The 26,784-nt window shown below is 45.9% G+C and overlaps 1 protein-coding gene across 2 annotated transcripts in view; it reads right to left on the bottom strand.

Moving 5' to 3' along the window:
* Window positions 1-4,116: 4,116 nt before the first annotated feature.
* Atp8b (ATPase phospholipid transporting 8B) overlaps window positions 4,117-26,784 on the bottom strand; it is a 65,761-nt gene continuing 43,093 nt past the window's right edge. For both annotated transcript variants that reach the window (XM_077699928.1, XM_077699929.1), the window contains 16 exons: window positions 26,222-26,304; window positions 24,838-25,085; window positions 23,316-23,530; window positions 22,568-22,823; window positions 21,512-21,674; window positions 20,553-20,632; window positions 20,057-20,158; window positions 19,696-19,815; window positions 18,910-19,007; window positions 17,782-17,960; window positions 15,948-16,213; window positions 15,611-15,794; window positions 14,912-15,135; window positions 12,661-12,744; window positions 11,568-11,813; window positions 4,117-10,861 (listed from right to left, as the gene is read on the bottom strand). In XM_077699928.1, the coding sequence (XP_077556054.1) occupies window positions 10,334-10,861; window positions 11,568-11,813; window positions 12,661-12,744; window positions 14,912-15,135; window positions 15,611-15,794; window positions 15,948-16,213; window positions 17,782-17,960; window positions 18,910-19,007; window positions 19,696-19,815; window positions 20,057-20,158; window positions 20,553-20,632; window positions 21,512-21,674; window positions 22,568-22,823; window positions 23,316-23,530; window positions 24,838-25,085; window positions 26,222-26,304 (3,076 nt within the window). In that variant the 3' untranslated portion in view covers window positions 4,117-10,333. The remainder of the gene's footprint in view (window positions 10,862-11,567; window positions 11,814-12,660; window positions 12,745-14,911; window positions 15,136-15,610; window positions 15,795-15,947; window positions 16,214-17,781; window positions 17,961-18,909; window positions 19,008-19,695; window positions 19,816-20,056; window positions 20,159-20,552; window positions 20,633-21,511; window positions 21,675-22,567; window positions 22,824-23,315; window positions 23,531-24,837; window positions 25,086-26,221; window positions 26,305-26,784) is intronic.

The raw sequence follows: 26,784 nt of genomic DNA, 5'->3' as shown, positions 1-26,784 counted from the left end.
GCGCCGTAGATAATACAACACGTACCGAACGACAGCCGATGTACCAAGGAGGAGAGTTATCAGCCTGCGCTTACGGCTCGTACAAAAAGCGCGTGCTTTTCATCGTAAACAATGAAAAGCACAGCCGACCTAAACATGAGTGCCGGCACGGCCGCTTTGCACGGCCGGCATAGTACTTCGTACTAGTTTCGGCGATCAACAACGACGACCAAATCCAAGAAATAATAACAAAAACAGGTGACGTCACTTCCGTGGGGCGCTCCAGCCAGCCCCGATCGGGCGAGGCTGGAGCACCCCGGGGGAAAGGATCCCCGGGGTGCAGCAGCCTTTGCCCAAATTTTTTGACACTTTGTGATCAGTATACTTGTAGCACTGCAGTGTACCTTGTAACTTTGGAAGCTCGGAAAAGTTGGTACAACATGACCAAATATACAGAGTTGTAGGCACGACGAAAAGAGGCATATTAACACGCGTTTACTCCAAACATCTTTTTGTCACATCTAATATATAATTCTGGCCTCTTTTGTCCCACCTGTGCTGATTTCACTCCCCAAAATAAGGCACCTGCTGGTCTTTTTATGCACAGAAAGTATGGTGAGGTTTCAAAACATTTCAGGCTGCTGCGCCAAAAACTATACGGACAAAAACGCTGGTGTTCAGCGGCGCGTACTACAGTGCACCAGAGTGGAAGATCAAGTGCACTGCTGCAGTAATCTAGACCCAAGGGAACTCTTGTCAAATGAGGGCCTTCAAAGGTATTCCTTCGGCCTATTCTTCTCCCCACAAAAGCCACAGATTCTATGATCTAAATGGGAGCGCAAGCAGCCTTCGTGCAACACTATTTAGACCTTTGCCGGCAGAGCCTTCAGCCAGTGCCCACGTTTGAGGACACAGACCCATTCTTCCACAGATCAAACCTGATGGCGTGATAAGGGGCGCTCACACACCTTCCAAAATAAAAAGAAAGAAAGAAGTGCGGTTACAAAAGCCGGCGAATTCAAACGTGCAACACAATCCTCAGAATCCTCCACTCGGGAGTGGTTTTGCCTTGCCCGCAGGTGCGCCGTAGATAATACAACACCGAACGACAGCCGATGTACCAAGGAGGAGAGTTATCAGCCTGCGCTTACGGCGCGTACAAAAATCGCGTGCTTTTCATCGTAAACAATGAAAAGCACAGCCGACCTGAACATGAGTGCCGGCACGGCCGCTTTGCACGGCCGGCATGGTACTTCGTACTAGTTTCGGCGATCAACAACGACGACCAAATCCAAGAAATAATAACAAAAACAGGTGACGTCACTTCCGTGGGGCGCTCCAGCCAGCCCCGATCGGGCGAGGCTGGAGCACCCCGGGGGAAAGGATCCCCGGGGTGCAGCAGCCTTTGCCTTAGATTTTCCATCTATCCATTTATTGCGGAGCTTGCCCTTTTTCTACTTTTCCTCGTAAATAACGCGCGCAGCACCATCAAAACAGCCGCGCAAAAAAGAGTTTCAAAGTTTATAATTCATGCGCATTTCTTACATTTCTTCTCCATGTATCTCATAGGCAGCACCACCTGACCGCATGGTGCATGCACGTTGGTTTTATGACTGCTGAGTCAACAAAAGAGAATTGTAAAATTGCATGTTGCATCTAAAATATTTTTTTGCATCCATTTGATCAAACACATGGCAAAAGAATGATGTTTTGGGATGCATTCGTCTCCTAAAAGTTACTTTAGGCTATGGTAAGAAAAACCGCCCCAAGCGTCAAGGCTTGACAACTCTGCATACACTTGGTTGGCCTTCAGTTTCTTCAACACTTATGTTTCATGCATGTGTTGAGAAACAGCACATTGAACACTTTCTCAGGCAAAGAAAATATACAACTTCGCTCCTTCGAGTGATTGTCTTGTTCGAATAACACTCATGCCATTAACTCATACTTCAAAAATAAGCAAATGAGGAAAAGGCGGTGGCTCACCAACAACTTTATTGTATGCCACTTGTGGCAATGCAGTACTAATATGTGCTGTCCACAAATTTGTTACAGCACCCAAACATCGCTTTTGTGGTCTTGCAGCTCAAACTAATTTCTTGAAATTCAATATAGGTAGCATGCAGGAAATCAACAAGAGCAGCGAGGCTCGACACCAGACCATCTCTGAGTGGCTCTCGCACCGTCGCAAAAGATTTTTAAATCAGGACACATTGTACCGTATTTATTCGAAAATAGGTCGAGCACGAATATAGGTCGACCCCCTAAAAATTGAAGTCGTCGAAAAAAAAATAATATATTCGATTATAGGTCGACCCATACTTTTAAGAAAAAAACTTGAGGAAACTTTTTAAAACTCCCATTTATTTACAACGCGGTCACCTCACTGGTCGGAGCCACACAATGCGTCGTCGTCGGAACTTGCGCCGCATGCGCCGCAGTTCATTACCCACCCCCGCCCCCGACTGGCTTTGAAGGCTGAACGGCCAATCCCGCCTCGCAGCGCTAACTGTTGAGCTTTGGTCTGAATATCTTCGCAGGACACTCGGTGTCCTTTCGCCCGCTTCTCTTCCACGTGCAGCCGGAGTTTTTTCTCGAGAGCATCGTGCCTCCCACCACGAAACGCACGACGCAGTCCCCTACAAGCAAAAAGTTCGTCCCGCTGTTTCCGCCATCCCCTGATCAGCTTTTCATTAACGACTAACTCTTGCTGAGCGTCGCAGTTGTTCAAGTTCTCAGCAAACAGGATCACCCGCCGCTTAAAGTCCGACGTGACATCGCGAAATGCGCACGAGAAAAACGTTGTGTGCGGAAATCACAACGAAGCAAACACAAAGAAAGCGCATGAAACGGAGAACGGAAGGATAGTAAAGACAGCGAGCGTAGCAGGCAACGCCGTTCCGTTCACGAGGTGGCTACGCTAGGTGGCGAAAGTCACCTAGCCAAGCCAAAGACACCAAGCCAAGCCAATCTGGCTCTCTAGCCAGTACGTAAGCTCGCTCGTGTCCGGTTCGGCCGCAGGTAATGCGCGATAGCCGGCAGTGACTGTGGGTGGTTTTCTTACGCTGATTGTTTTGTTATTTTTTCCTTTATTTTCTTGCCTGTCTTTGTTCTAGATGCTCCGCGCTGCCGCCTCAAATTGAGGAGCGCCGGGCGCGACGGAGAAACGGATCGCTCGTTGCGCCCGCCATTTTTGATCACGACTATAGGTCGAGGTTCTTCGGTCACGATTATAGGTCGACCCTCAATTTTTAAGCACATTTTCGGAAAAAAAAGGTCGACCTATATTCGAATAAATACGGTACCTACAATTTTCTCAGAAGGGATAGGCGAGCTGAAATTGTCCAATAGTCAGTTCCATTGGCCCAAGCAAGAACGAAGCCCATGGCTACACCATTACATAATACAAAGTGTGTAAAACGGCCTGTTAGGCTTTCTGTGATTCCAAACTGCTCGATTCTGCATCGAGTTGGTGCGTTGACTGCCCTTTTTTTTTTTTCTGCTCTCCCATGTATATCACAGGCCTAATATGTACAAGCAAGTTGAGCATATTGTTCCTCAGCAATGGCACTTGTTCGTAAGCCATGGCAGCAACATTTCGCACAGACAAAATGCCAAATCTTTCAAATAAAACAAAGTTGCATATTGCCTGCATGTTGTGTTAAAGGGACCCTGCAACACTTCCGATAAACACCACTTACCTTTGTGCCTGGAAGCACTATAGTTATTGCAAGCACAGAGCAGCACTGTGGGATTTGCTTGTTGCTGCAGATACATCCTCTGGTTTCTGCTTTGCTTTTGTTGTGTATATTTCTTTAAGATTATTGAATGCATTCATTGCTGCAACTGAAAGTAGGCCACATTGCAGCTCCAATGATGTCACTTAAGCACACAAACAATGCCCAGACCAAGAAAGAGGGAAAAATCTTTTGAGCTGGTTTTCAAGTTACCTGATGGGCGCAGAGCAGCGATATTTGGCTGGGGTACTTTGTGGCCCCCTAATCTCAGTTCTGGATACACTTGTTGTCTACGTTCTGAAAGCATTTCAGGTGGCGAAAAAGTTTAAAGAAATGTTGCATGGTACTTTTAAGACGGGACTGTGATCTGCAGAGGGAAAAGAAGCAACAACAGCGCCAGTCATCTTTCCTCAAGTTGTTTTACTTTCAGAGGTACCTTGACAAGCCGAGCGCAATGCTCGCGAAAGCCGTCAGAACAGACACAGGTATGACTTGACACACTGCTGCCCGAGTCCACGTCGGATAATGAGGTCACAAGCACAAAGCCTTGGTACGACGAACCACACTGTGTACATTTCACACTTGCAGCACTCACTAAGGCACTCCATTGTTGCAACATGGGACATGAGCGATGGCATTTTCAGTGGTGAAGAAAAATACGCTCTTGCTAACAGCCAAAGCAGCTTGGGCCGATATACGACACGGCCTGCAGCCCCGATGCCGTGGCTCGTTGCTAACCTTACCTAACAATGAATCATTCTCACACAACAAAAACACAGGCTGGGAAAGAGAGACAGACGCACAAATTTCCAACATCACACAATGCCATCGAGTTTGTGTTGCATACATTAGACATGAATGCACATTCAGCACATCACTGCTAATATTAAAAACATGTTTTTAAGGCCAGTGCCCTTGGGCACTTGTTATGAAGTTTGTTTTTTATCAGCAGGGCTCCACAAAAGACCGCATAATGCAAGTTCTCAATCTGACTTTTTTCGCTACTAGTGGTCAGGTTTCTGGATATGAATCATGTTTGTCTGATTACAGCTACTCAGCTGCTTGCAAATTAAGCAACCATAACATGATGCTTGCAGACACCTATGTGAGCTTAACTATATAGGAATGCTCACTGGCATGTTGGCAACTGTGTGTCATCAATGCTACTCGTACAAAGACTGCACATGTGATATGGTGAATTCGTTCTATTGTGCAAGGCTCATCGAGGTGGCAGGTGAACACTAACGGAAACACGAATGTAAGCCCTGCCACGTGCATCTCTTTTATGCCACTGCTATTAGTAGTACCACCAAGAAACTTGATTTGCACAATGCTCGCTTCTTGTTCTTTTCCTTGCCTGGAAAAGAAAAGGTACACCTTTCCTACAAGAGCTCTCCTTTCAACAACATTCATGGCCGCTTGCCTACCCTAAGAAAAATAGATATTGTAGGGCTGAATGCTGCAGGAGTGTTACTCAGGTCGCAATGGTACTTGCACCGGGTTAAGTGTGCAACTCGGCAGGTTGCCAACAACGTGCGCTTTCGACTACAGTAACAACATTGGTCACAATCTTGACTGCTTTGTAAGGCGCCAATAGGAGAGTCCCCAAAGTTTACTGAAGACTGTGCAGGTAACCTTGTTGAAGTTAACAGAGGCCTCCTAAAATCCTTTTGTGACTGAACAGATTAAAAGCTGTGCGCATCCCTTGTTAAAGAAGTACAGACAACTTTTTACGTGGGAAGAAGATGATGCTGCTGCTCTCTTCCATCACAGAAAGACATATACAGGGAGCTAACATATGTACTGTACATCAAACTTTACTCTATACTCCGTAAAAACTTAACAATGGTACCTGTTGGAACTTTGCCCGGTGCCAAATAGTTGTTTACTTTGCAAGCAGTCCGGTGCCTGCGCTTCGACCAGGGGCACATTGCAGGTCAGCTGTATACAGCAGCGACCAATCGCAAGCAACAGCTCTTCCGAGATCTGCGAAATGCAATTGAGGCATTAGCAAATGACCTTCCATGGGCTGACCTGCGAAAATTGGTAGCCCTTGTGATAAGCACAACTTGGATTTATGAAATTATGATGAACGCTGCTGAGATAAACAGCAAGAATATTTTGACAAGTAACAGATATTGCTTGTGAATGAGCAAGGTTGTGAGAGTTTCAGTGCAAGGCAAAAAATTAAAACAAAGTGCCTGTACTTCTTTAATCGCACTCGCTTGTGCTCAACACAGGATATTCGGTGAAATGTCAGAAGCCTGCAGCACCCAAGACGTAAAATAAGTCGGAAAACAAAACAAGACTTGTATTGAAGCCATAAGCCAGTGTGACCAAGTGTGTGGCTGGGGAATAAAAAACAGGGATAGAAGTAGACTGTTTTTTCCCCACAAAAAAACAGAACTACATTCCTCAGAACCGCGCTGATGCTACCAGAGGAAGCAAGGCAGGAGACATCTATGCTATTCTGGACGCGTGCAGTATTTTGTGGTCATTATTCATTTGGAAAACTGTAAAAACTAACTGGAGCATAAACTAAAGCACCATAAAGGAAATATCTTTTTAACATGGAATTGAAGTTAATTTCAGGCATCCTGTAAGAACCACACATGGAGATAAACTTGCTACCTTCAATATAACTTCGAAATCTTCATAATTTCAAAGCTGCAAGCCAATGCTTAACATGTGATTCGAACAAGGTAAGGAACTTGATGCAACAAAATACATGCAGTGCCGCTTGAAATCAGAAAATACAGATATTAAACTTGCAATGCTGCGCACAGCAGTGCTGGCACCTGGGCTCAGTATGCTTGAAAAAGCACCCAGTGTAGCGCTGCTGCCGTCAAGTGTTTTGATATGGCAGTGCATGTTGCCACCATATTGAAGCGAGATTGTGATATGGAGGCAAGTGTTCAGAGTCCAGGGTAGAGGGCAACTTTCCTGCTGACGGAATGCACAGTGCATGTCCACCACCTTTCATACAGAAACACACATCGTTAAGTTTTGTTTAGCAATACTAGCATTTCCTTGTGGCTGAAGATTTGGCAATGCCGCATTTACACATTTTGCCCCGCCTCATTGCAATTTTCTTTTTGAACAAGGTTTTGCTTCATTTTGTTCAGTCTCCCTTAAGTTCCTTCACATTTATTTTGGTGGGATTTCACTGTAACGTGCAAGTTATGTGCATAAGCTGCATGAGCATCTTGCTTTACGCTGCAATATAATCTGCTACATTCTTTGTGATGTAGAGATACCTGAACGTTTTCCACACCAGATCCGAGGGCACATTATAAAAAACCAGTAAATGCATGTTTTTTCCCTTCCCTTCTTTTTAAAGGAGGTACAGTCAAACCTCGATATATCGAACACGGGTATATCGAATTATTGCCTATATCGAACACTTTCTATATCACGCGGGAAATTACATGCATTTTTAATTTTTTATTTCGAACTGGGACGGACATGAAATGGGTATATCGAACTCCGCCACCCCAGACTGCCCAGGCCGCTCGCGCTCTGTTGACAGGTAGCGGGCTATCCCGCAGTACCCTCGAGGATAGCGGTGGCGCGATGGGCGTTCCCGACTGCTGCGTATCGGTTGCACCGAAGATCAATTAGACGGTGCAAAAGAAGAATGCGAGCTTGAAGAAACCTGGGCCAGCTGGAGCTCTTTGTTGGGGCTGAGCCACGAAGCATGTGCATTGATGACTTAGTTGGCGGTGACGACAGCACCGGTACGACGGCGGAGTTGACGGGTGTTGAGATCCTAGCGGATATTACTTCTGAGAGCACAAACGAAGGCGCTGCTGAGGTTGTACCCGCAAGCGGCGATAGTGCCCCGCTCCCGACCTCGACCGAGGCTTCAGCGGTTGTGGCCCTACCGCACCGCTACTGCAGCGCTATAAAAGGCACTGGCATGTCGCTTTTGGAACATTTGGACTACGTTGAGGAAGTCGTGTATAACACGCCAGGCTACCCTGCTGCAGTACTTTAAGCCAGAAGAATAAATACTTTGAAGCACCAAGTCAGTATTTACTGCACAATTCGTTCATTTATTGATTTGTACCAGTTTATGACGCGTTTTCTACGTGATTATATATATCGAATTCTGGTTATATCGAACTATTTCGCGGGCACCGCGCTGTTCGATATATCGAGGTTTCACTGTAATAGAAAATGTCAGCAGAATTGTGGACAATTGCCCCATACTTGACACGCACCATTTTTACTTTACTAAAAGCTAGCATTTGTTTTGCGACTATGTTTCATAGGACATTGGAGCTGCTCAGCAAGGAGCACCATGATCCTCTTAGCCAGTTTCATTCTATATAAATGTTCCAGAAGTGTTAAAAAAGTTGTCGCGATGTTATATTTATCATGGCAAAGAAACAAATGCCGGCTATAGCAAAAGATTAGAATAATGAGACCTCCATTCGCTGCCATGTGGCATGCACCAAGCAAAAATCTCTTGCCAGTACTTATCAGAAAGCATAAGAAACTAAGCACAATAGCTTTCAGACACCTTATTTACAGACGTTGCTGCACCAACTGAATGCACCAACAATACAAAGGAAAGTGCATGCTGTTTTGCGTGCATTGCAAAAACATTCATGAAAGTCATAGTTCATGGTCAAAAAGTGGTCACGTCAAACCCCCAAACCAACATCGTTAACTTTTTTTAACCAGTTTAGCAACGTTACCCTTTCGTGGAGTAGTATTCTCGCCACGTGTGGCTACTACCCACAAGATTTCACCAAGCACTCTCCCATTACTTCACTGCGTTTAACACTAACCCCTTCCGACACGGCGACACCTAACTTTTGAACAGTGAGAGGGAGCTTTAACTCTGTCCTCAGAAAAACTCGCATCGCAGTGAAGTTCGTTCCGCTTCTGGTATAAAAAAAACTTTTCTGCTTGTACCAACATGTTGATTCTAATCAAGCTTCCTGGGTGATGATTTTCATAACTGAGCACCAATTGTGGCATTCGCACAGTTTTATTTTGGGGGCTACGGTGCGAAGTTTGTAAGGACAGTAGTAGAACAGAGAATCAGTGGGGGTAGTGAATTAATGGCAGGCGCAAGATTTTATTGGGGGGAAAAAAATCAGTGGGTAGATTTACGTTACACCCCCTAATAGTCAACCTTCTCTGAAAAGAAGTGCACTCGTTGAGCAAGCAAATACAATATTGCTTGCACTCAGTTCGAAAGGACGGGAGTTTTGAATTGCAATATAACAGTGGCTTAAGCTTTTTAAGTTTTCTATTTTCATGCACTCTGATGAAAAGAAAAAAAGATGCAACATTCAACTTTCTTTTGTTCCTTCAGTGTCACCATCACTGTTACTCAGTGAACATTATGCATACAACAACAACAACAAAAAAAGAAGCCTTCAAGACATTTGTGTCTATAAAGTGGCCATGAGTGCACAGTCTACACAATGCATTACAAGACAGAGGATAAAACCGGGCCCTTGTTTGACGCACACAGCAGTTGGCTTACACTTTCATTGATGCATAAACAAGTGTAAAAATCGTGGGGACAGCAAAAAAGGATATAACATCTTAGAAAAACAAGAAGACATGTAGATTGTGTAACAAGAAATAAATAATGAGGCAAACTCTCCTTCCAGCCTTTCCTCAGGGAAAACAGAAAATATCATTGCCAGGTGCAAAAATGCGCACAGTAAAAAATCATCAAAGCATAATGGCAGTAAAGCTTTACATTTCGTCGAACGCTGCTGGTAGTAGTCTGCTAACGTTCCCCCTTCAAACCCAGAGTTCCCTTATAAAAATGCCAGCAAATTTGCTTACTTCAAAAATATTTTCTTAATATTGCCATCTGAACCTGTACAAAATGATGTTTGAAAATGTAGAGCCAACAGTTTGGAAAAATAACAGGGACAGAATCTACGTTGGGGCAACATAAATTTGATCGGGGCTTGCGGGAAGCAGTTAATGTCAACTTAAAATCCCAGTTTCACCCGGAGTATTTGATTCTGCACAAGCACTGAAGCAGTATGCAACAAGCTCCAGATGCGTGCAAAAAAAATTTTACGCACCATTTACCGGTGGCAGTTTAATGTTCCACGCGATGTAAATCCGACCTCTCGCATGCTTACGATGTCTTAGAAGTGAACAGCAACAGGCATCCAACAGGCTGGGAGGTAGGTTTGCAGCGCGGTAGCAGAAACAGCATAGTGACCAAAAGCAAGGAGAAAAAAAAAATACTCGTTGTCACTTGCATTGAAGTGGTACCAGTCAGTATACAACTCCATGCCATTGCCGTTCACAGCGCGAGACGCGTTACTTGTACGCACCAGAGACTGCGCCACTGTCACCTGGTGCCGCCAGAATGCAGCAACCCCATCACAGTCACAACAGCAGTCTGGCCACCACAATGACGACCACATGCTCGCAGCACCTGTGCCATGCACAACCAAAACACACCAGGATTCCCTGCGCACCCACCATAACAAAGCCCCTGTCGGTTCGAGCATCACCACTGGCAACCGGGGAACGTTACCGGACCGAGTTGCACAGGGACTAACAACACCGCAGCACAAACTCTGTAGCGAGTGCACACAGCAACCACATTCACCGGTAGGGGGCGGCCTTCAAGCGAGCGGTGGGGACCTCGAGGTGTCGTCCGGCTGGTTGGGCAGCGCGGGCGGGACGTGGAGGGAGTTGCTCCAGTTTCCCCCAGAGCGGGCCCGCCGCATGATCTTGCCGCTCATGATGAGCCGGCCGAAGCCTTCCTGGTGCGCGAAGGCGTAGCCCGACCGTACCGAACGGCGCCGGCTTCCCTGCCGCACGCTCGTGGCGCGCCCGAGTCCGCTCTCCGGGGCTCCCTCGCGGCGCAGGCGCCGCGCGCGCCGCTGCTTGAGGCGCACGCGGTCGGACAGCGTAGGGAAGACGTCCGTGTAGAAGAAGCGGAAGGCGATGACGGGCAGCAGCAGCACGGCCACCGTGAGGAAGGCCACGAACCAAAACTGGGCCGAGCCGAGCGTCATGCGCAGCGACCCCAGGAACTGGTTACCCACAAAGTCCGAGTTGATGAGCAGGGTCATGGCCAGGTAGAAGGCCACCGAGCCCCAGATCACCACGTGGTTGAACACTGTCCAGTACGACGTGTCCAGGGCAATCTGCACAAGTCGGGGGGGAGGGGGCCAGGGCAAAGAAGGGCACTTCATGGTTCTGCTTTCACTAAGCCTAAACTGGGAACTCCAAAGCTGCACCTGGGCAGCTATAACCATGCCACTGTACAGGACTACAAATGAATTAGTGCTGCCTTGTTTATGAGCGCAGAAATCTTGTTCACAGCCACTGTGTCCAGGAATGGGTTACCCAGTTTCAGTTGCATGTTTACATTTACAAACAGTAAAATGTATCCAGAAATTCCAGCTACAACGAGAAAAGTGTCACATTTTTATTGTTCACACCCTTTTTGGCTGTCTTGGAGTGACCATATAGACACAGGCATTTCAGCCCCTGAGACACCATGCTACCCAGGGTGGTAGTTAACCACTCTACTCTAACTACCAGGGCTTAACTCAGTTTTACTACTGCTTCTTGCTGTGGAAAGAGCACTGGCAGGATTTCTTAGCCTAATGTCATGCTAGCCGTTAAACAAAAGAATCTAGCTTTGTGTAAGCAACTACAGGTCACATATATACCATCGGAAGTTTCGAAACCAAATTAGCTGTCTGCAAGTATCTCTTTGATCCTTTGCTGATGGGGGAAGGGGGGGGGGGGGGGTTAAAAGAAGCATTTTTTCCCCCCTTATGCGCACACTGGGTTTCCAATGTGTGTGAGAGAGGCAATGCCACGAAGAGAGGAAGGTGCGGTCACCTGGGCGTTGACTACGATGACAAGGATGGTGGAGACGGCAGTGCCCAGCAACTGCTGCCCGTCCAGGTTGACACCGTCGGGCGCAATGCTGTTGCTGAAGGCACCGTACGGGATGAAGAAGAGCACAAACGATGAAACCACGCCATGCGCCACGCTCTTCAAGAACTCCACCTTGTTGAACAGCAGGTTCAAGTGGCCCGGCGTGTACAGTTTTGGGAAGCGCATGGAGTTCACGTCACTCACGTCCTGCACGGGAAAAGAACAAGACACGGCTAGATTGTGAGCTTTGGGTGGTCTGTTTGGAGACAACACTACATAGTTCATGGACCTTTGTAGAGTTAGCGGGCCCTTGTTAAGGCCGACACAATGTTAAAGCTAAAGATCACGTTTTCTTTGTGGTAGTCTTTCTGCTCACTAAGCAGGCAGGTGCGTCCTGGCCAACAAGCAAAGCATGAGGTCTGTAAAGCCTTGCAAAAATATCCAGCCAGCTTTTGAAGGGAAATTGCGCTGGGCATGGCTCACGAAGATGGACGCAAGAAAAACATACACATTGACGTTTTTTCTTTGTCCATCTTTGTGAACCATACCCAGTGTAAAATTTCCCTTCAAGAGAAGTAACACCAAGCATTACTTAAATCCAGCCAGCACATATTATCACCACAGACCAGCACCACTCAATAACGTCAGGAAAGTAAGGAATGGAGAAGGTGCAAGAAACCAGAGCATCTTAAAGAACTCGATATTTTTACGCTTGACTTTAACTGTGCACTGTGCTTTATGTGCAACTCAAATTGCAAATATGACCATAGGACCGCATGAGGATGACGGCATATAGCGCTTTACAAGAGGCCCATTTTTAACACTGACCACAATGGTCATTTGATTTTGTTAAAAGAAATAAGATTGAGCCCATAGCAATGTGGGGTCTTGTTGCAAAAACAATTCCTTTTATTTAAATAGAAAGCATGTTATCCAGGAAGACACGGTTGCACAAATTGTCTCTTGTGCAAGACTGCCATCACAATCCACACATAACAAGGCTGGCACACACTCATTCAAAAAGAGAAGGAAAAAAAAAAAAACTTTTACGCACCTGATCAAAGACACCCAGTGCTAACACAGGCAGAGACGTGTAGAAGACATTGTAGAAGGAGATGAACACCGGGTCATATAGGGTCTGAAACAGAAAAAGGAGTTGCAAAGAAGAAGTAAGAACAGATGGTTTTTCTTGCATCCAATTTCATAAACATTTCAGTTGCGCTGCTTCACCAAGGCAAAACATTTGATTTATGGTAACGCTTACTAAGCCCAACTTTCTATCTTTTTATAAAAACGTGTTCAGCTAAAGTTGTCAAATACATTTATTTTACATTTGCAATGTCCTATTTTCAGGAAAACATCTAAACAAGCCCCAGCGCCAATCCCGTTTTCCTGTCGCAAATCGTAGTGCGGGAGAATGAATGGGGTGGCAATGCCCATTTCCATGCTTTTGGCATCTTCTGCACTGCAATACCACTGCTTCTGTGATTTTCATTCTCAGTGCAATCTACATTGTAGACTGCTTATAACATATGTAGCGGGACCCGCAAAAATCCACACTATAAGCAGTACCGCACTGTAAACAAAACATGTGCGAATCTAGCCACACACTTGTTTATTATCCCTCAAACGCTCGGCACTTAAATACAGAGGCACCATCTTTATTTTGTCTTCTTTTATTTTCCCACATTAGCCGCTACTGCAGGGTCTTACAAACCGCAAGCGCAGTCTTACAAACGGCACGTGCGCTTTAACTTCCTTTGTGTTTGTGTTTTGAAGGAGCACGGCTGCGTTTCTTTAAGCTTCTATGAACGGATGCCGTGGGACAATGTGATAAGAATGCGAACGGGATTTTTTTTTTTTTTCACCCCACTTTGCGTACGCGATTTTGAAGGCGGTTGCAGCACAATGTACAAGTAGTGGAAACCCCCGGCATTGCGGCTCACTATCTCCAAATGTTGGAAAAGGGAAAGGGCAGTTGTTTTGTTTACCACCCAATGTTCTAATGAAACAACTTAGTGGGCGCGCGGGGAGAGGGGGGGATGGGGGAAGGGGGGTCTCCCGCTATTTTCCGAGGTGTGTCAAGCTAGGGCAGTTAAAGTTATCACGTGAGTGAAAATGGAACACGCCAACTAAAGGGTGCCTACTGTTACCTCTTGTATGTCAATGTTAGGGGAGAACACGGAGCGCACGCTGCGCCACATGGCTGATTCCATCTTTTTCTTTCTCATGACCCTAAAACGATGCCCCAGCTGCGCTGGTCAATCAGCAGACCCGCCGAAAAACCACACTATAAATGATATTGTGTTTCAGCCAACCGTGTTTTAAGTGGTATGCTTATGTCCAGAGTTTTATGGCAGGCAAACCGGAGGTCACATAAAGCTGCATTATATCTGGTCCCGCACTATAAGCGGTTACATTATAAGTGGTTTGCACTGTATAAACTTGTTTTTAAACTTCAGTGCCATTTTTAAACAAACTACCGGAATTGCAGCATGTCTTTTTCAGGCAAATTAAGTAGAAACGACCCAGACATCAATGATAGCACAAAGCTCCTATTTAAAGAGGCAGGCTTTTTTTTTTTGTATGCATTCTCACCATCCCTTTTAGTGCCACGTTCTGTGCATTCTAACCAAAAGTGAACACCGCAGTATCCCACTGAAAAACATTACCTAGCACTAGTTGCAAGGCGTGCACAGCACATGTGATACATTATGACAATCTGCAATTTTTCAAACATGAAAGATACACTGAAGCAATTAAGAAAGTGGGACAAGTGAGCAACACCACATAGGTATCGATACGTGTTTCATCCTTCTTGCTGCATGGTTTGTTATGTTTACAAAAACTTGCTGCTCGTACATAAGAATTTTGAAAGAGGAAAGAAGAAACATTAAAATTAAGTGGGACATAGTCTTTCCCTGTCCTCATTTATGAAACTGGCTTTAATTTATGAAACTGGCTTTAATGATTAGCACCTATGTTCTAATTGTAAGCTTTGTTCATTAAAAGACCGCTTTATCCCAATGGCAATGACACCTACTTCATTGAAAACTTCAAACAAATAAGCTACACATTAAAAAAGAAAAGAAAAAGATGAAGCAGTCGCAGCTCTCCAGCCACTTTCTGGCGACAACTCTATGACATCACAAAATATGGTTTGACTGTTTGGCAGCAGCCGACCAAAGCCATCCCCAAGAAACTTGTGTGGCAGCCTGCAAAAAGGTCATGCAGGCTGAGGACTGCTTTTGCACTGCTGTTGGCAGAAATGGCATGCCGCAGTGCAGGCGAGGAGAAAGGCCCACCTGTGCGGAGAATCCGCAGAAGAAGGCAAACCAGAAGTGGCAGAGGGTGAAGGCGAAGTTCTTGTAGAAGAAGTAGCGGAGGAAGCGGCACATGCGCAGGTACGACCAGCGGCCGTGCACCAGCAGCAGCCGCTCAAGGAAGCGGAATTGGGCCACTGAGAAGTCCGAGGCCAGCACCGCCTGCATGCCCTCCTGGCCGCTGATGCCCACCCCGATGTGCGCCACTGCAGCGGTTCCATAAGGGGGAGGCGGTTAGAACTGCACTACGCAACCACGCAAGCTACAAAACAGCGCAAACAGACGCAGAACCTACGTTAGAGCATAGCCACTTCTAAAGTACGCAGTATTTATCTGATGTGTTGTGAAGTTGCAAGCTACAACTCACATACTTTTTCAAAGAACATGCCAACAAGACACTAGCCAGTTATTGAAACACTTTTAGCAGGCCCTTGCATAGAAAGTAGGAGTTGTCAAAGTGATCTGGGAACTCTGCTATCCCTCTAGTCATGGCAATCTCTAGTCATGCGTACACAGTATTTTCAAGAGACATCTCCGCCGGTGCCAATAGTACAGGTGCATACTGTCCTCTTTAACAACTCGTACAGCATCACATATGATGCAGAACACAGAGCAGATGCACGCCCATTTGAAATTTTCCTGGAAGTTGTACCAAGGGGGAGTGAGAAAGGTGGGGCTCACTCTTGATCATGCTGACATCATTGGCACCGTCCCCAATCGCGAGAGTGACGGCACGCTTGTGCCGTTTGACAAGGTCCACGACGAGTGCTTTCTGCAGGGGAGTGACCCGGCAGCAGATGACCGCCTTGCAGCGGCTGGCCACCTCCAGGAACAGCAGCTCCAGGTCCTCCTCCAGGGCATGTACCTGGGGCACGGCACACATCGAGCTACTGCCACACGCGCAACAAATAGCCTTGGCACCCCTGATGGGGAAACTAAGAAACACAGAACTGCTGAAAGCAGAACCTGAAAGAAAAAGTTGCAGTGCGAAGGGGAAGAGAGAACGTCGAATGCTCACCAGGCTGTGACCATTGACAATGAGAGCGAAGCCCCCCAGGCTCTCGCCGCCAGAGAGCTCCCAGGCGGGGCCCTCGTCGTGGTCGCTGAAGCGGACCACGGAGCAGTCCCCGGCGCCCCGGCCGTGGGCCACAATGCCCGCGATGCTCTCCCGGAAGGAGCTGAGCTGCTTGTACACCTCTTCCCGCTCCATGCCGTCCACAATGAAGATGTCCACCATGTCATCCGTCAGCAGCTGGCACGAGTAGCCGATGTTGATGGCCGTCTCTGGAGACCGTCAAAGAGATACAAGAGGGTCAGTGCATCTTTCAAAAGAATCGGCCTGGAATGCAGACAGTAACAAAGAGCGCCAGCACATATGTGATCATTCAGAAAATGCTAGGCTGCCCATTTTCGATATTTCCCGAAATAATGCGAGTACTGGCTAACTAGGTATCCTACGTGTAGGTGACAAACTTCTACCAGCATTAACAAGCTTTAACTGGTGTCTACAGTCCCCACCACGCATGCACCGTATGCTACTCGGATTTAGCAGAGCACGCCCACGTGCACGATTGACAAGTATGATCAAATGCACAAAAGGTCTGCAAGCCAGTAGAGTTCGGGTGGAGCACAGATACGCTGCTGCTATCAGCAGGCAAAAGGCAAGATTATAATCAGTGAGTTGTTTATCCAGCTGACTGGTCGGCGAGCAATATCGAACCAAACAGTCTACTGATATTATACGAGTAGTCTTGTGACAGCACTGAGCTTCTGACAGACGGGCAGTGGCATGGAAGTCCACTGATGCACACTTGTCAGGATTGCATGTCAAACACACAGGTGCTATGATCCATGGTTACTGGTTAGCACCCATGCAGCAGTAGCCTGAGCATATGGTAGTATCCCTATGGCAATGCAAGGTCCTATTATAGTATCATGGCCACAGGAGCTTTTCCAACAACATTGGCTGTGAATTTCATGCACCGTTTCACCAACCTTTCATGTCCTATTCTAGCAACCTCCAATTCTTCTGCCCCTAAAGGCACTAACAACAATAATACCAGTAGTACCAATAGTGTGCACACGAGATGTTTGCACCTCCATCTGCCAGCACAGCACCAAGGTCTAAGCATTAATGTTGAACACAGTGAAACGCTAAAATAAATGGCCGACACTGCAAGCAGTTATCATAACAGGTGACAAAGTCACTTGTCACTCCCTGACTCGTCACTCCCATCTCGTCCCTCCCTGAGTTCACGTCGCAGCACATCATGAACCTCGGCAGCATCAGGTCGGCGGTGGTTACGCATTCAGTATGTCACACTAGTGTGCAGGAGAAAATTGTTGACTTTTTTTTTCACCTATTGCAATTTAAATCTCATGACTGTTTCTCTCAGTATGCTTATTTGCTTTATAGGGGATCAGTGAAGTGCGCAAAGCATATAACGAAGTAACTTGTAAAACCAACAATTATTACAGTACCACACGCTTTACAGTTTTTTAATTACATAACTGTTCAGAAGAACAACCAGCAATACTTATTTTATGAATGCACAGCTTATGTATGTAGACATAGAAGATGAAAGAAAAATGTTCTCATTTCAACCTTCTTTTTTATTTTTTCAGTTTACGTCGATATTTCTGGAACTATAAATGCGGGCCAGCTTTCATGAAGGTGACCTCTTGCGTAAAAGAAAAATGATTTGATTGTTGTTACTAATGTTATTGAATGGTGTTATTGCCAAAAATTGCACACAGTTTACTAGTGGGGTGACATCCCATTATTTGTTGAAGCCAAGCCCAGTGCACAGTGGCTTGTATATGGTGACCAGGTTAATCACAAAGGCACTCACCCTGCTTGTCGCCCGTGAGAACCCATATTTTGATCCCCGCCATGGCCAAGTTTGCGATGGCCTGTGGCACGCCGTCCTGCAGCTTGTCCTCAATGGCTGTGGCCCCAATGAGTGTCAAGCCTTGCTCGATCTCGTCGTACACAGCGTCCACAAGTTCTTCTCGATCGTGCAGCGACGTCCTGTGCAGAAACACCCGTTCTTCCTTGCGTACACGCCAAAATATAAAACGACTGAAGCACATTCTGATACAGGGCAACTAAGTGTTTCCTTATCGTAGTCGGAGCTCAAAGCCTCGCTTCAGTTGCAGTCCGGGCCCAAGGCAGAGAATACAGTTATGGCACGCTTTTTTAAGGGGACACTAATGACAATCTTTTTGTGTTTATTCTCAATGCACACTTCTGTACTCTAAAACATGCCAACAGTGTTAAAATGCTAAGTGTCCCCTATGCCGAAAAAGCATGTTGTAAAGAGGCATGGGAATAGACCATCCTTTTTTTCTGCCAGGACCTTCCATTGGCATCATCTCTTATAATTACTGATGTTTTTATATTAATTTTCTGTGGAGCACATTACGTTGGAACAACCTCTTTTTGATGTTTCACTCGCATCGATGATAATGTCTCTCTTCTTCGAGGGTATGAAACACACCCCAGCATCACTCATCTTGAAATTATAATTTTAGTGCTCTGAAAGACAGAGGTTCAAATCCAACGTAAACTTTCTAGCCTTTCTGTATCTACTTGCAAGAGCAGAGGGATGAAGTTTCAAGACTTCTAGAGTTTCCAGCAGAACACATTTATTAGAGTGAGACATTTACGTTTCCCGGGTCGGTGTTGAGTGTTGCTTCGTGCTGGAAGCCTTTCAACTATCCCTGCCATTTTGTGAACTCCCCAACATCACAAACACATTTTCACTCAACCAGTTGAGCACCCGCAGTCTACCAGTTTGCAAGGCTATCCATTTCTGGGATGTATGAATGGCCCTAGACTCCACATCAAGAATGAGGGCACACACACAAGCCTTGCAAACTCGTGATTTCCCCAACCATTCTGGACAGTCTGAGGCAAGTGTACAGTATAAATGCCTTCATGGCACTTGCACTAAACGGTACAAGTCAAGGAATCTTACGCAGCCGCATGGTGTCTTTCAGACCATTCGTTGAAGTAGGATTCGTCCAGATCTTTGTAGGCCAGGCACAGGGTCCGTAATCCTTCACCAGCATATTTCTGAAACCAAGTAGACCCGACAGTACTATTTAGAAGTGGCAGACATCATAGGTAATAAGCAATGACGCCTAAATTCTCAGAAACAAAAATGTAGTAAACTGACCTTGCCACAAGAAGAGTACAGCAAGATAACTTTATTCTACAGTTCTTGGCAATTTAAAATTGCTGTTTGTAACATCATTACAACCTAGCATTACCATTGCACACATACGCAGAGAAACTGTAAGACCACAAAATTGATTGATTGATTGTAGGGTTTAATGCGCCGACGCAACGCAGGCGATGAGGCGCGCCGTAGTGGAGGGCTCCGGATTAATTTTGACCACCTGGGGATCTTTAACATCCGTCGAAATCTCGAACAGACGGGCGTTTTCGCTTTTCGCCTCCATCAGAAAAGCGGCCGCCGCAGCCGGGAATGTAGGACCACAAAAATTGAACACAATACGTAGCACATTGTAGATGCTTGGTGCAGGCTATTTCTTTTAAATTGTGTTCCAGGAATAAATGCGCGTGCACCAAATGAAAAACCACCAGCTAAGGACATGCTATAACAAAAGCGAGCTCTCATGAATTTCAAGGCGAAAAACAAAGTAGTTAACTATTATAAATGGCGGTATATATAAACATACAGTGTACCAATGTTGTACACTATATGGTACCATTCATGCATTATGGAACGAGCACTTACATTCAGGTGCTCAGTAGTTTTCTGTTTTAGGGCTTCACTGCTTGGATGGAGGCGCTCGAAAATGACAGAATCAGCACCTTTGCAGTACAGCTTGAGAACGCCATTCCTTTTAACAATCACCTAAGGAATAAACACACATTCTGTTAACCCATAAATGACGGAATCAGCACCTCAGCGGAGCTACCAGGGGGCTCTGGTGTTCAAGCCTAGCAATCACCTGAATGGTGAACATGTAGTGCGTTAGCGAATCCATGACTGGGAAAAGGAGGCATGGAAAACTTTTTCTAAACGAAACAATGCCCAAAACATGGCGGCTATGGCTGCGCACCTGAGATATCAATTCCAGAGCCTGCATACTTACGGACATTCTCTTTCTGACATTGTTGAAATCCAAGATTCCAAAAAGCTCGTAAACTTCCTCCTGGCCCCAAACTTGGATGGTTATGCTTTTTGGTGTACGGTTCTAGAGAAAAGAAGGCAAATATTGAAATTACAGGGTTGTGAGCAACTGACGGAAAGCTTGAATGAATTATCTGAGTGTGCTCGCAAACACCACAGAGGCTCTTACAGAGCATTGCCAAATTGATAAAAATAAGAGAACTGGCAGAAGTAATATCCCACAGCCACACATAAGCTTGCACAAATCTCTGTGACACACTTAGTAAGAAGAAAAAAAAAAACAGCTGATTTAAGGTGAGCAATTTTAAACAAGACAAAGCATGCATGGGTGAGCTAGCTGCCAGGCAAATGATTAAGAGATTTATTGGAAAACATAAATGCCCCAGTGTGCGCTCCATGATGTAAGCTGCACACGTCTGCCCTCTTCAAGTGGAACACCTTGGCCGGCTCCCGCTTACCTTGAAAACAAATCCAAAGTTCCTAGCTGCTGATGTCAGTGCAGCTTCGTCGGGTGACTGTGCCTGGTACTCAAGGCGCCCTGTGACGAGAAAGAATTCAAAGCAGTCTTTTATGCCTTTACCACACAATGATTCTCCATGCCACTTCCCACTTCTCCCCAACCAAACTATGCAACGCCTCAGCTAGACTCTAAAATGCAGCCATACTATAGGTACGCTGTGGCTGGAGTCATATGGAAAGTGTTAAATGCAATACGGTGGAGGAAAATCTGATGCAAAGAAAAAGTGGTGCAAGGCATAGGTGGATGGTTCTTGAGGGATGTTATGAGAAGAGGCAGGGGACCATACGAAGCAATGAGACAAAGTTCAAAGTCAACGAATGGGTTTGGCTATGAGCAACACAGTACCAAGTGAAAGCAATTAGGAGAGGCTTTCGCCCCTGATTTTGTGGAGGGCATCCAACATCTGATGATGGCAGCACAAACCTCTCATCACAATAACTATACCCTGCACCCTACACCTTCTGACCATCACACCTATTTCAGGAAGACATGTAGTTCTACAGGGATTGATGTCGTGTTTATGTCACAAATGCAACGCCGTGTTAAGGACAACAAGTATAAAGAGCCCCAATGAGCGTGAAATATAAAGGCATGTGAGCATCAACACCATCAGCAGGATGAAGAACTCTTCCATCAACTTCCAAATGCTAAGTCTAACCTCCACTGTCTAAATTCATTCTTTGTCACCAAATTTTCTTATCTCATCCCCAACACTGAGTTATTGGTCTTCTCCTCTTTCGAGTCCCGTCTCTCAGCAGTCACTCCGCTACTCTGACGCACGTGTCAGCATGAGCACGGATAAAGTCATGAAATTGTCTATTGTAGCAGCCAAGGCAGTTCTATGCTGGCAAAAGATATTTTCTGAGTGCTACAAGTGCTCGACGAAAGCTCCCTCACCGTCTTTCTCCTCGGACATAACAGTGTGGCACAAAGCCAGCAGGCGAAAATATTCGCGGGCGTCCGTGTCCCCGGCGATGACATCTTTCAGCAGGGTGGGGTCATAAAAGCGGAAACCTGGCTCGTGCTCGGGGTTCTCTGAAAAGTCCACCGCCTTCATGTTCTGCAACGAGAGACAGAGAAGCGTGGAAGTGTTATAAACCAATTGCCTCAACAATAAAAAGAAAGGGGCAGGAAGGTAGGTATAGTACGCAAACAAGACACAAAACTTAGCAAAAGAAGATCACGCATTAAACGAGCATTCACCAGATTTAACCGCATCACTTTAGCATGACATTATCCAGCAATATTTTATATGGTTGAAGCAATGTTGGGCTCTTTGAACTCAGTTCGGAAAATACTACAGCTAATTTATAGTGCTTGCTTTGAACCCAAAAGCATAAAAGTGCTGACATACTAAAAGACTAACTTGCCCAATCCTCTTATGAAATGACAATAAGGTTTACCGCACAATATCACAACCTGTATGCCACATACATATGCAGTCACAAGTGTTTCCTTGCTAAACATGCGTAAATTTACTAAGACCTGATAATTACATTTCCTTTTTTTTCTTTCCTAGTTTTCCTACATTTCCTAGTTTTTCTTTAGATTAGGTTATAAGCACTTGCCCAGTGTGCTTCCGTGCTTTCAGAACAGTTCATTTTCTGCGTTTGCACAAAGCACTGTTGCACTGTGCTAGTCTGGCTTGTTTTTATTTTTGTCTTTCTGAGAGTTTCCCACTTTCTTTTTTTCTGTTGCCAAAGTGCAATCCCTGGTGGCTAAATAAATTCAAACGATTAATCAGAACAAGCCTCAGAAACGTGAGAATTATTTTGTAGCTCTTTTTGAAAATGCTGAAAGGAATCCAAGGCCCATTTTTTGGCTCTGACTTCGGGACCTTCTTGTGTAGCAATTACAGCTGTGGGTATTTATCATGTCGGAAATTACGAGATAATAAATATGGAACCCAAATCCTTCCCCTCGGAACATTTAGCGCCTCGATAAAATACTCACCTCCGTGATCTCCACGGGTTCCCCTGTTGCCGGATCAAGGACTTCCCCGTAAAGCCGGCCGTTGATGGATGCCTTGTTGAATGCCATGATGTTCTGCGTCAGGGTGCCTGTCTTGTCGGAAAAGATGTACTCAATCTGCCCCAGCTCTTCATTCAAGGTCGTGGTGCGAGCGCGTGCTGGGGCGTCCTTGGGCGCGTAGTACATTTTCTCGTCCCAGTTAATCCAGAGACTGTGGCAGAAGCGGATCACTTCCACGCTGGTGTGTAAAGGGGGAACCGAAGGACAGGTAAGTGCTTGCTCTTTAGTGCAAGGGAAAAACTGCTCAGATTAAAACAATGTGCGCAGCTGCAGACAAAAAAAAAAACAGTTATTGGTTGTTACTGGCAAAAACTCCAAACGTTTAAAACGGGAGGCCTCATGAATAATATTGGGTACAATTTTTCACCGATCTCATATTAAGCACTTCTTCCCACTGTATGAGGGAGTTTCTGCTTCGGAGACTATGGAACATCAGAGCTATAAGGTGGCCACACTGAAGGATGCAGGTTTTTTGTCTTTTCACCCTGACAAAAAATGCCACCACATGGGCTGCAGCTGCTGTTCTATCCGTCGCTGCATGCCATTGATTGTTCATTCAGTAAAGTGCACACAGATCTGTGTGCACTTCACGCATAACAGTATGCCAGGAAAACGCCAATGGCAGCATTCAGATGCCCCGGTCAAAGGCAGCCCGCAAAGAGACACCCACCTGACGTATAGCGAGATGGGCACGACGGTGTTGAGGACGATGGCGTAGGAGAAGAAGATGAGCACGGCAATGGCAGTGGCGCCGCCGACAGTGTTGTCTGAGCGAATGACCTTGTCCCAGGGAAGGTAGACGCGAAAGAACTGGCCCGTCACCGTCTCCCACACGCCGCACGCGATGGTGCAGAACAGGCAGATGCTGAACAGGAAGAACACAATCTGCGCAAGGGGAGGAGAAAAGAACCAAGCCCAGCCGATGACCACATTGTTTTGCACCAACTAGGAACATCACGAGCAAATTTAAAAGGGTTATTTATAACCCTTTTAATGGAGCTATTGTCAAATAAATCTTGTACTACCTCTAATAGCACTCTGCTTTAAAGCCACATAACGGACCCAATGAAATCTTGGTGTCGTGAATTCCACTTAGGACAGTTAGGTATATTAACTTAAAATTATTCACAATCAGGTCATGGACCATTGTGAACAAAAAAATCACCCCATATCCACGGAATGAATGATGATAAGTGGGGCGAAGCTCGAGAGGGGGAGATCATCGGTAACCGTAACTCTCCCGTGAAAGTTCGCCCATTACATCATTAAGAAAGACGCAAGACTGTGTCCGTACATTGTACAAATCAACTTTTATTTTCGGAGTCAATGCTCCCAGGCCCAGACCTGGTGAAAGACCCCGCGCCATCGAGGACTACCCCGCACCTCCACCACAATTTGTCACGTAGGATGGGACACAACGGTAAAGAAAGAACTTTTATTTAGGGCGAACTTGTGCCCGAACAGGACGAGAGGAAACGAGCAAAGATCCTTGCGTCTCGTTCGATCTCCGAGAACGACTGCCTGCGTTCGTGGCGTGATCTCTTGCGTGATCTCCCCCTCGCAGTGCACGTGCACTCGCGCCTCCGTTGGCGAACACAGACAAGCTCGCGCTCCCGGTGCCAAGTTTGCCCTGCCGGTTGCAGCCGGTTCTTGCGCGTGCAACGCGGCCCACTTTGCAACATCTCCGAAAGCATGCGGCGGTCACGTACCACGAGACACAAGGGATGGACAGACCCATGACTTAAGGAGCTTTGCCCCTAAAAGTGATCAGTGTTGCAGACACCTCCTATTCACATATGCCACTATGGTACTATTAATTTTTCGACACTATAAAAAATGACTGTGCTGCAATTTTAAGCAGCACACAGGAAGTCCAGTGTTAATTCCAACATGGGCCGGCCTTGCCTCCCTAACATGCCATCAAAAGGTTAAGCATGCACTGGAGAGCAAGAAAATTGCCACCTGCAAGAGTAATTTATGTTTACAGTAAACCGAGCAGACAAGCTCAACCATGGTGATTCCTTTGACATGTTTTTTTTTTTTTTTTTCTAATTTTAGTTTTGGAATCATTGGTAAACACAACCTGTAATGTCAGCTGTAGCTCAAACGATCAGTTCAAAGAATGCCTGCATGAGATGTTCTAGCCATCAGCGACTGCCCAACGATGCCCGGCAGAGGCCACCATAGCTTACGCCGAGGATGAGCACGTTGAGTAGCCGGTCGAGGGAGGTGCGCTTGAAGATGGTCTTGCCGCTGTTCTGCATGAGCTTGGTGTCGCGGCCCGCAAACACCACCACCCCGTAGCACCAGTGGGTGTTGCGCAGCACGCAGCCGCGCAGCAGCAGCTTGTCGTTGTCCAGAGCATATGTCTGGCCCTGCCAGAACAGAGTGCCCTCAAAGCGGCTCAGGTTGTTGTTCGGTGCCTCACAAATAATCTCCCCTGCAAAGAGAAGGAAGAAGAGGAAAGAGGAGGAGGAGGGGAGGGGTGGGGGGAGGAGGAGAAGTACACTTTCGTTAGTGTTACCGGTGATGGCATCGGAAGACACAGCTAACGGCACAACACGGCACGTTCCTCAGCGGAGAGATAGTACAGTGATAAATATGACGAGGAAATCAGTAAAAACTAGTCATCAACAAGTCTAATGAAAGCCAATCTTTCTGGTGTCCATTTTTTGATAGACATTTTTCTCCTAACTAAGCCATTTCTTTTGCTTTTTAAACATTGCCGAACGATGTAAAAAGGATTTTCAAACCTGAACATAAGTAAGGTGCGCTTTCCATTTCGAGTTCACTGCAGGTCAAAGGAAGTCACACTTGGGCTGTGTAATGACTACAGGTTTCTCTTTGCAATTTCCTGCAGTATTTAGGCAGGACAGAGTGCGTGTGACACAGTAACATTGAAAGACGTTTAACATTGAAAGTGCACAAAATGTAAGGTCCTCTAGACTGCTTTTGAGGTGGAGAAGCCATGAGAAAAAAGGATAGATAAAAAGTTTTGAAAGCAAATGATGGCCGACGACAAAACCTCATAGACTCAAAAACCAAGCGATTGAGTTCAAATTGCTTTAACAAATGTTCCAATTGTATTATGACATATCCGTTGCTGAAAGAAAGCAGTTCACCCTCAACAGCAATTTTTCATTACAAATGCAGGCACAAGGGATAGTTTCATTACCAATTGGAGGTGCAATCTAAAATTTCCTTCCCAGTTGTAAGCTCAACTGAAAATTTCGTTTCCAACTGAGTCCACAATCGGCACTGCACATTGTTGCTGCTTGACCAATTAAGTCGGGTGCTGACACTAAAAACGGAACCAAAGCAAAGATACTAGTTCACTATAGCAGCAGCCATTCAAAATTGTATTTTCAAACGGTATTTCCTTTCACAGTGGCGGCCGTGCAAGTACAGCTGGCAGTGGGTTTGTGCAGCGTGAGCCACATACAACCATGTAGCAACACGATCCGGGTAATATCCTACAGTTGGCTTGAGTGTTTCCCCAAAACCTCAAGGTGCCTAGATTCAATGGCCACCAAAATGCCCTTGCTTCCAGGACATGACAATACGAGAAGGACTCACCATCAAACCTCCCCAACAGCTGGTTGTCGTTGCTCATCTCGGCTGTGTCTGGTGTCGCCTGGCGGCACTTGAGGTTAGTCTCGCTGTTCGATTGGGAAAAGGCAAAAAGGCCACCACCCTTCAAGCACGGCTGCCAATGTTTGAGAGCGGCTTTGGCACAGCACAGGCTTTGTTGATCATAAAACGGACATGTGTTTGAGCTCAAAGGGGTAAACTATAAATTGCCTGATGTGGAATAATGCAACACATCAGTGGTCAAATTTTATATAAAATTCATGCATCACAGAACAAACAAACAAAAATGTTATTGGGCTATAACAGTCGAAACTAAAACAAACAGGAAATTTGTTTGTTTGTCCACTACAGCAGGCTTCTGATTAGTGAATCTGACCGCCAAGTTATCTAATCTTTCCTGAAAATGAAGACTATTAAAATGCGCACATCATGTCCTGCGTACCTGATCAACAAATGCAGTTTTTAAGTGAAGGGCTAATGTCACCCTTATCACAGCAACATTCAGCTAAAACAAGTCTCAGCGATGCAACCAGCCCAGGAAACACTGG

The sequence above is a fragment of the Haemaphysalis longicornis genome, unplaced genomic scaffold (assembly GCF_048455015.1).
Source record: "Haemaphysalis longicornis isolate Haplotype H1 unplaced genomic scaffold, Haemaphysalis longicornis Haplotype H1 scaffold_2, whole genome shotgun sequence".
Lineage (NCBI taxonomy): Eukaryota > Metazoa > Arthropoda > Arachnida > Ixodida > Ixodidae > Haemaphysalis > Haemaphysalis longicornis.
The sequence above is the reverse complement of the archived record's forward strand: the minus strand, read 5'-3'. Positions and strand labels throughout refer to the sequence as shown.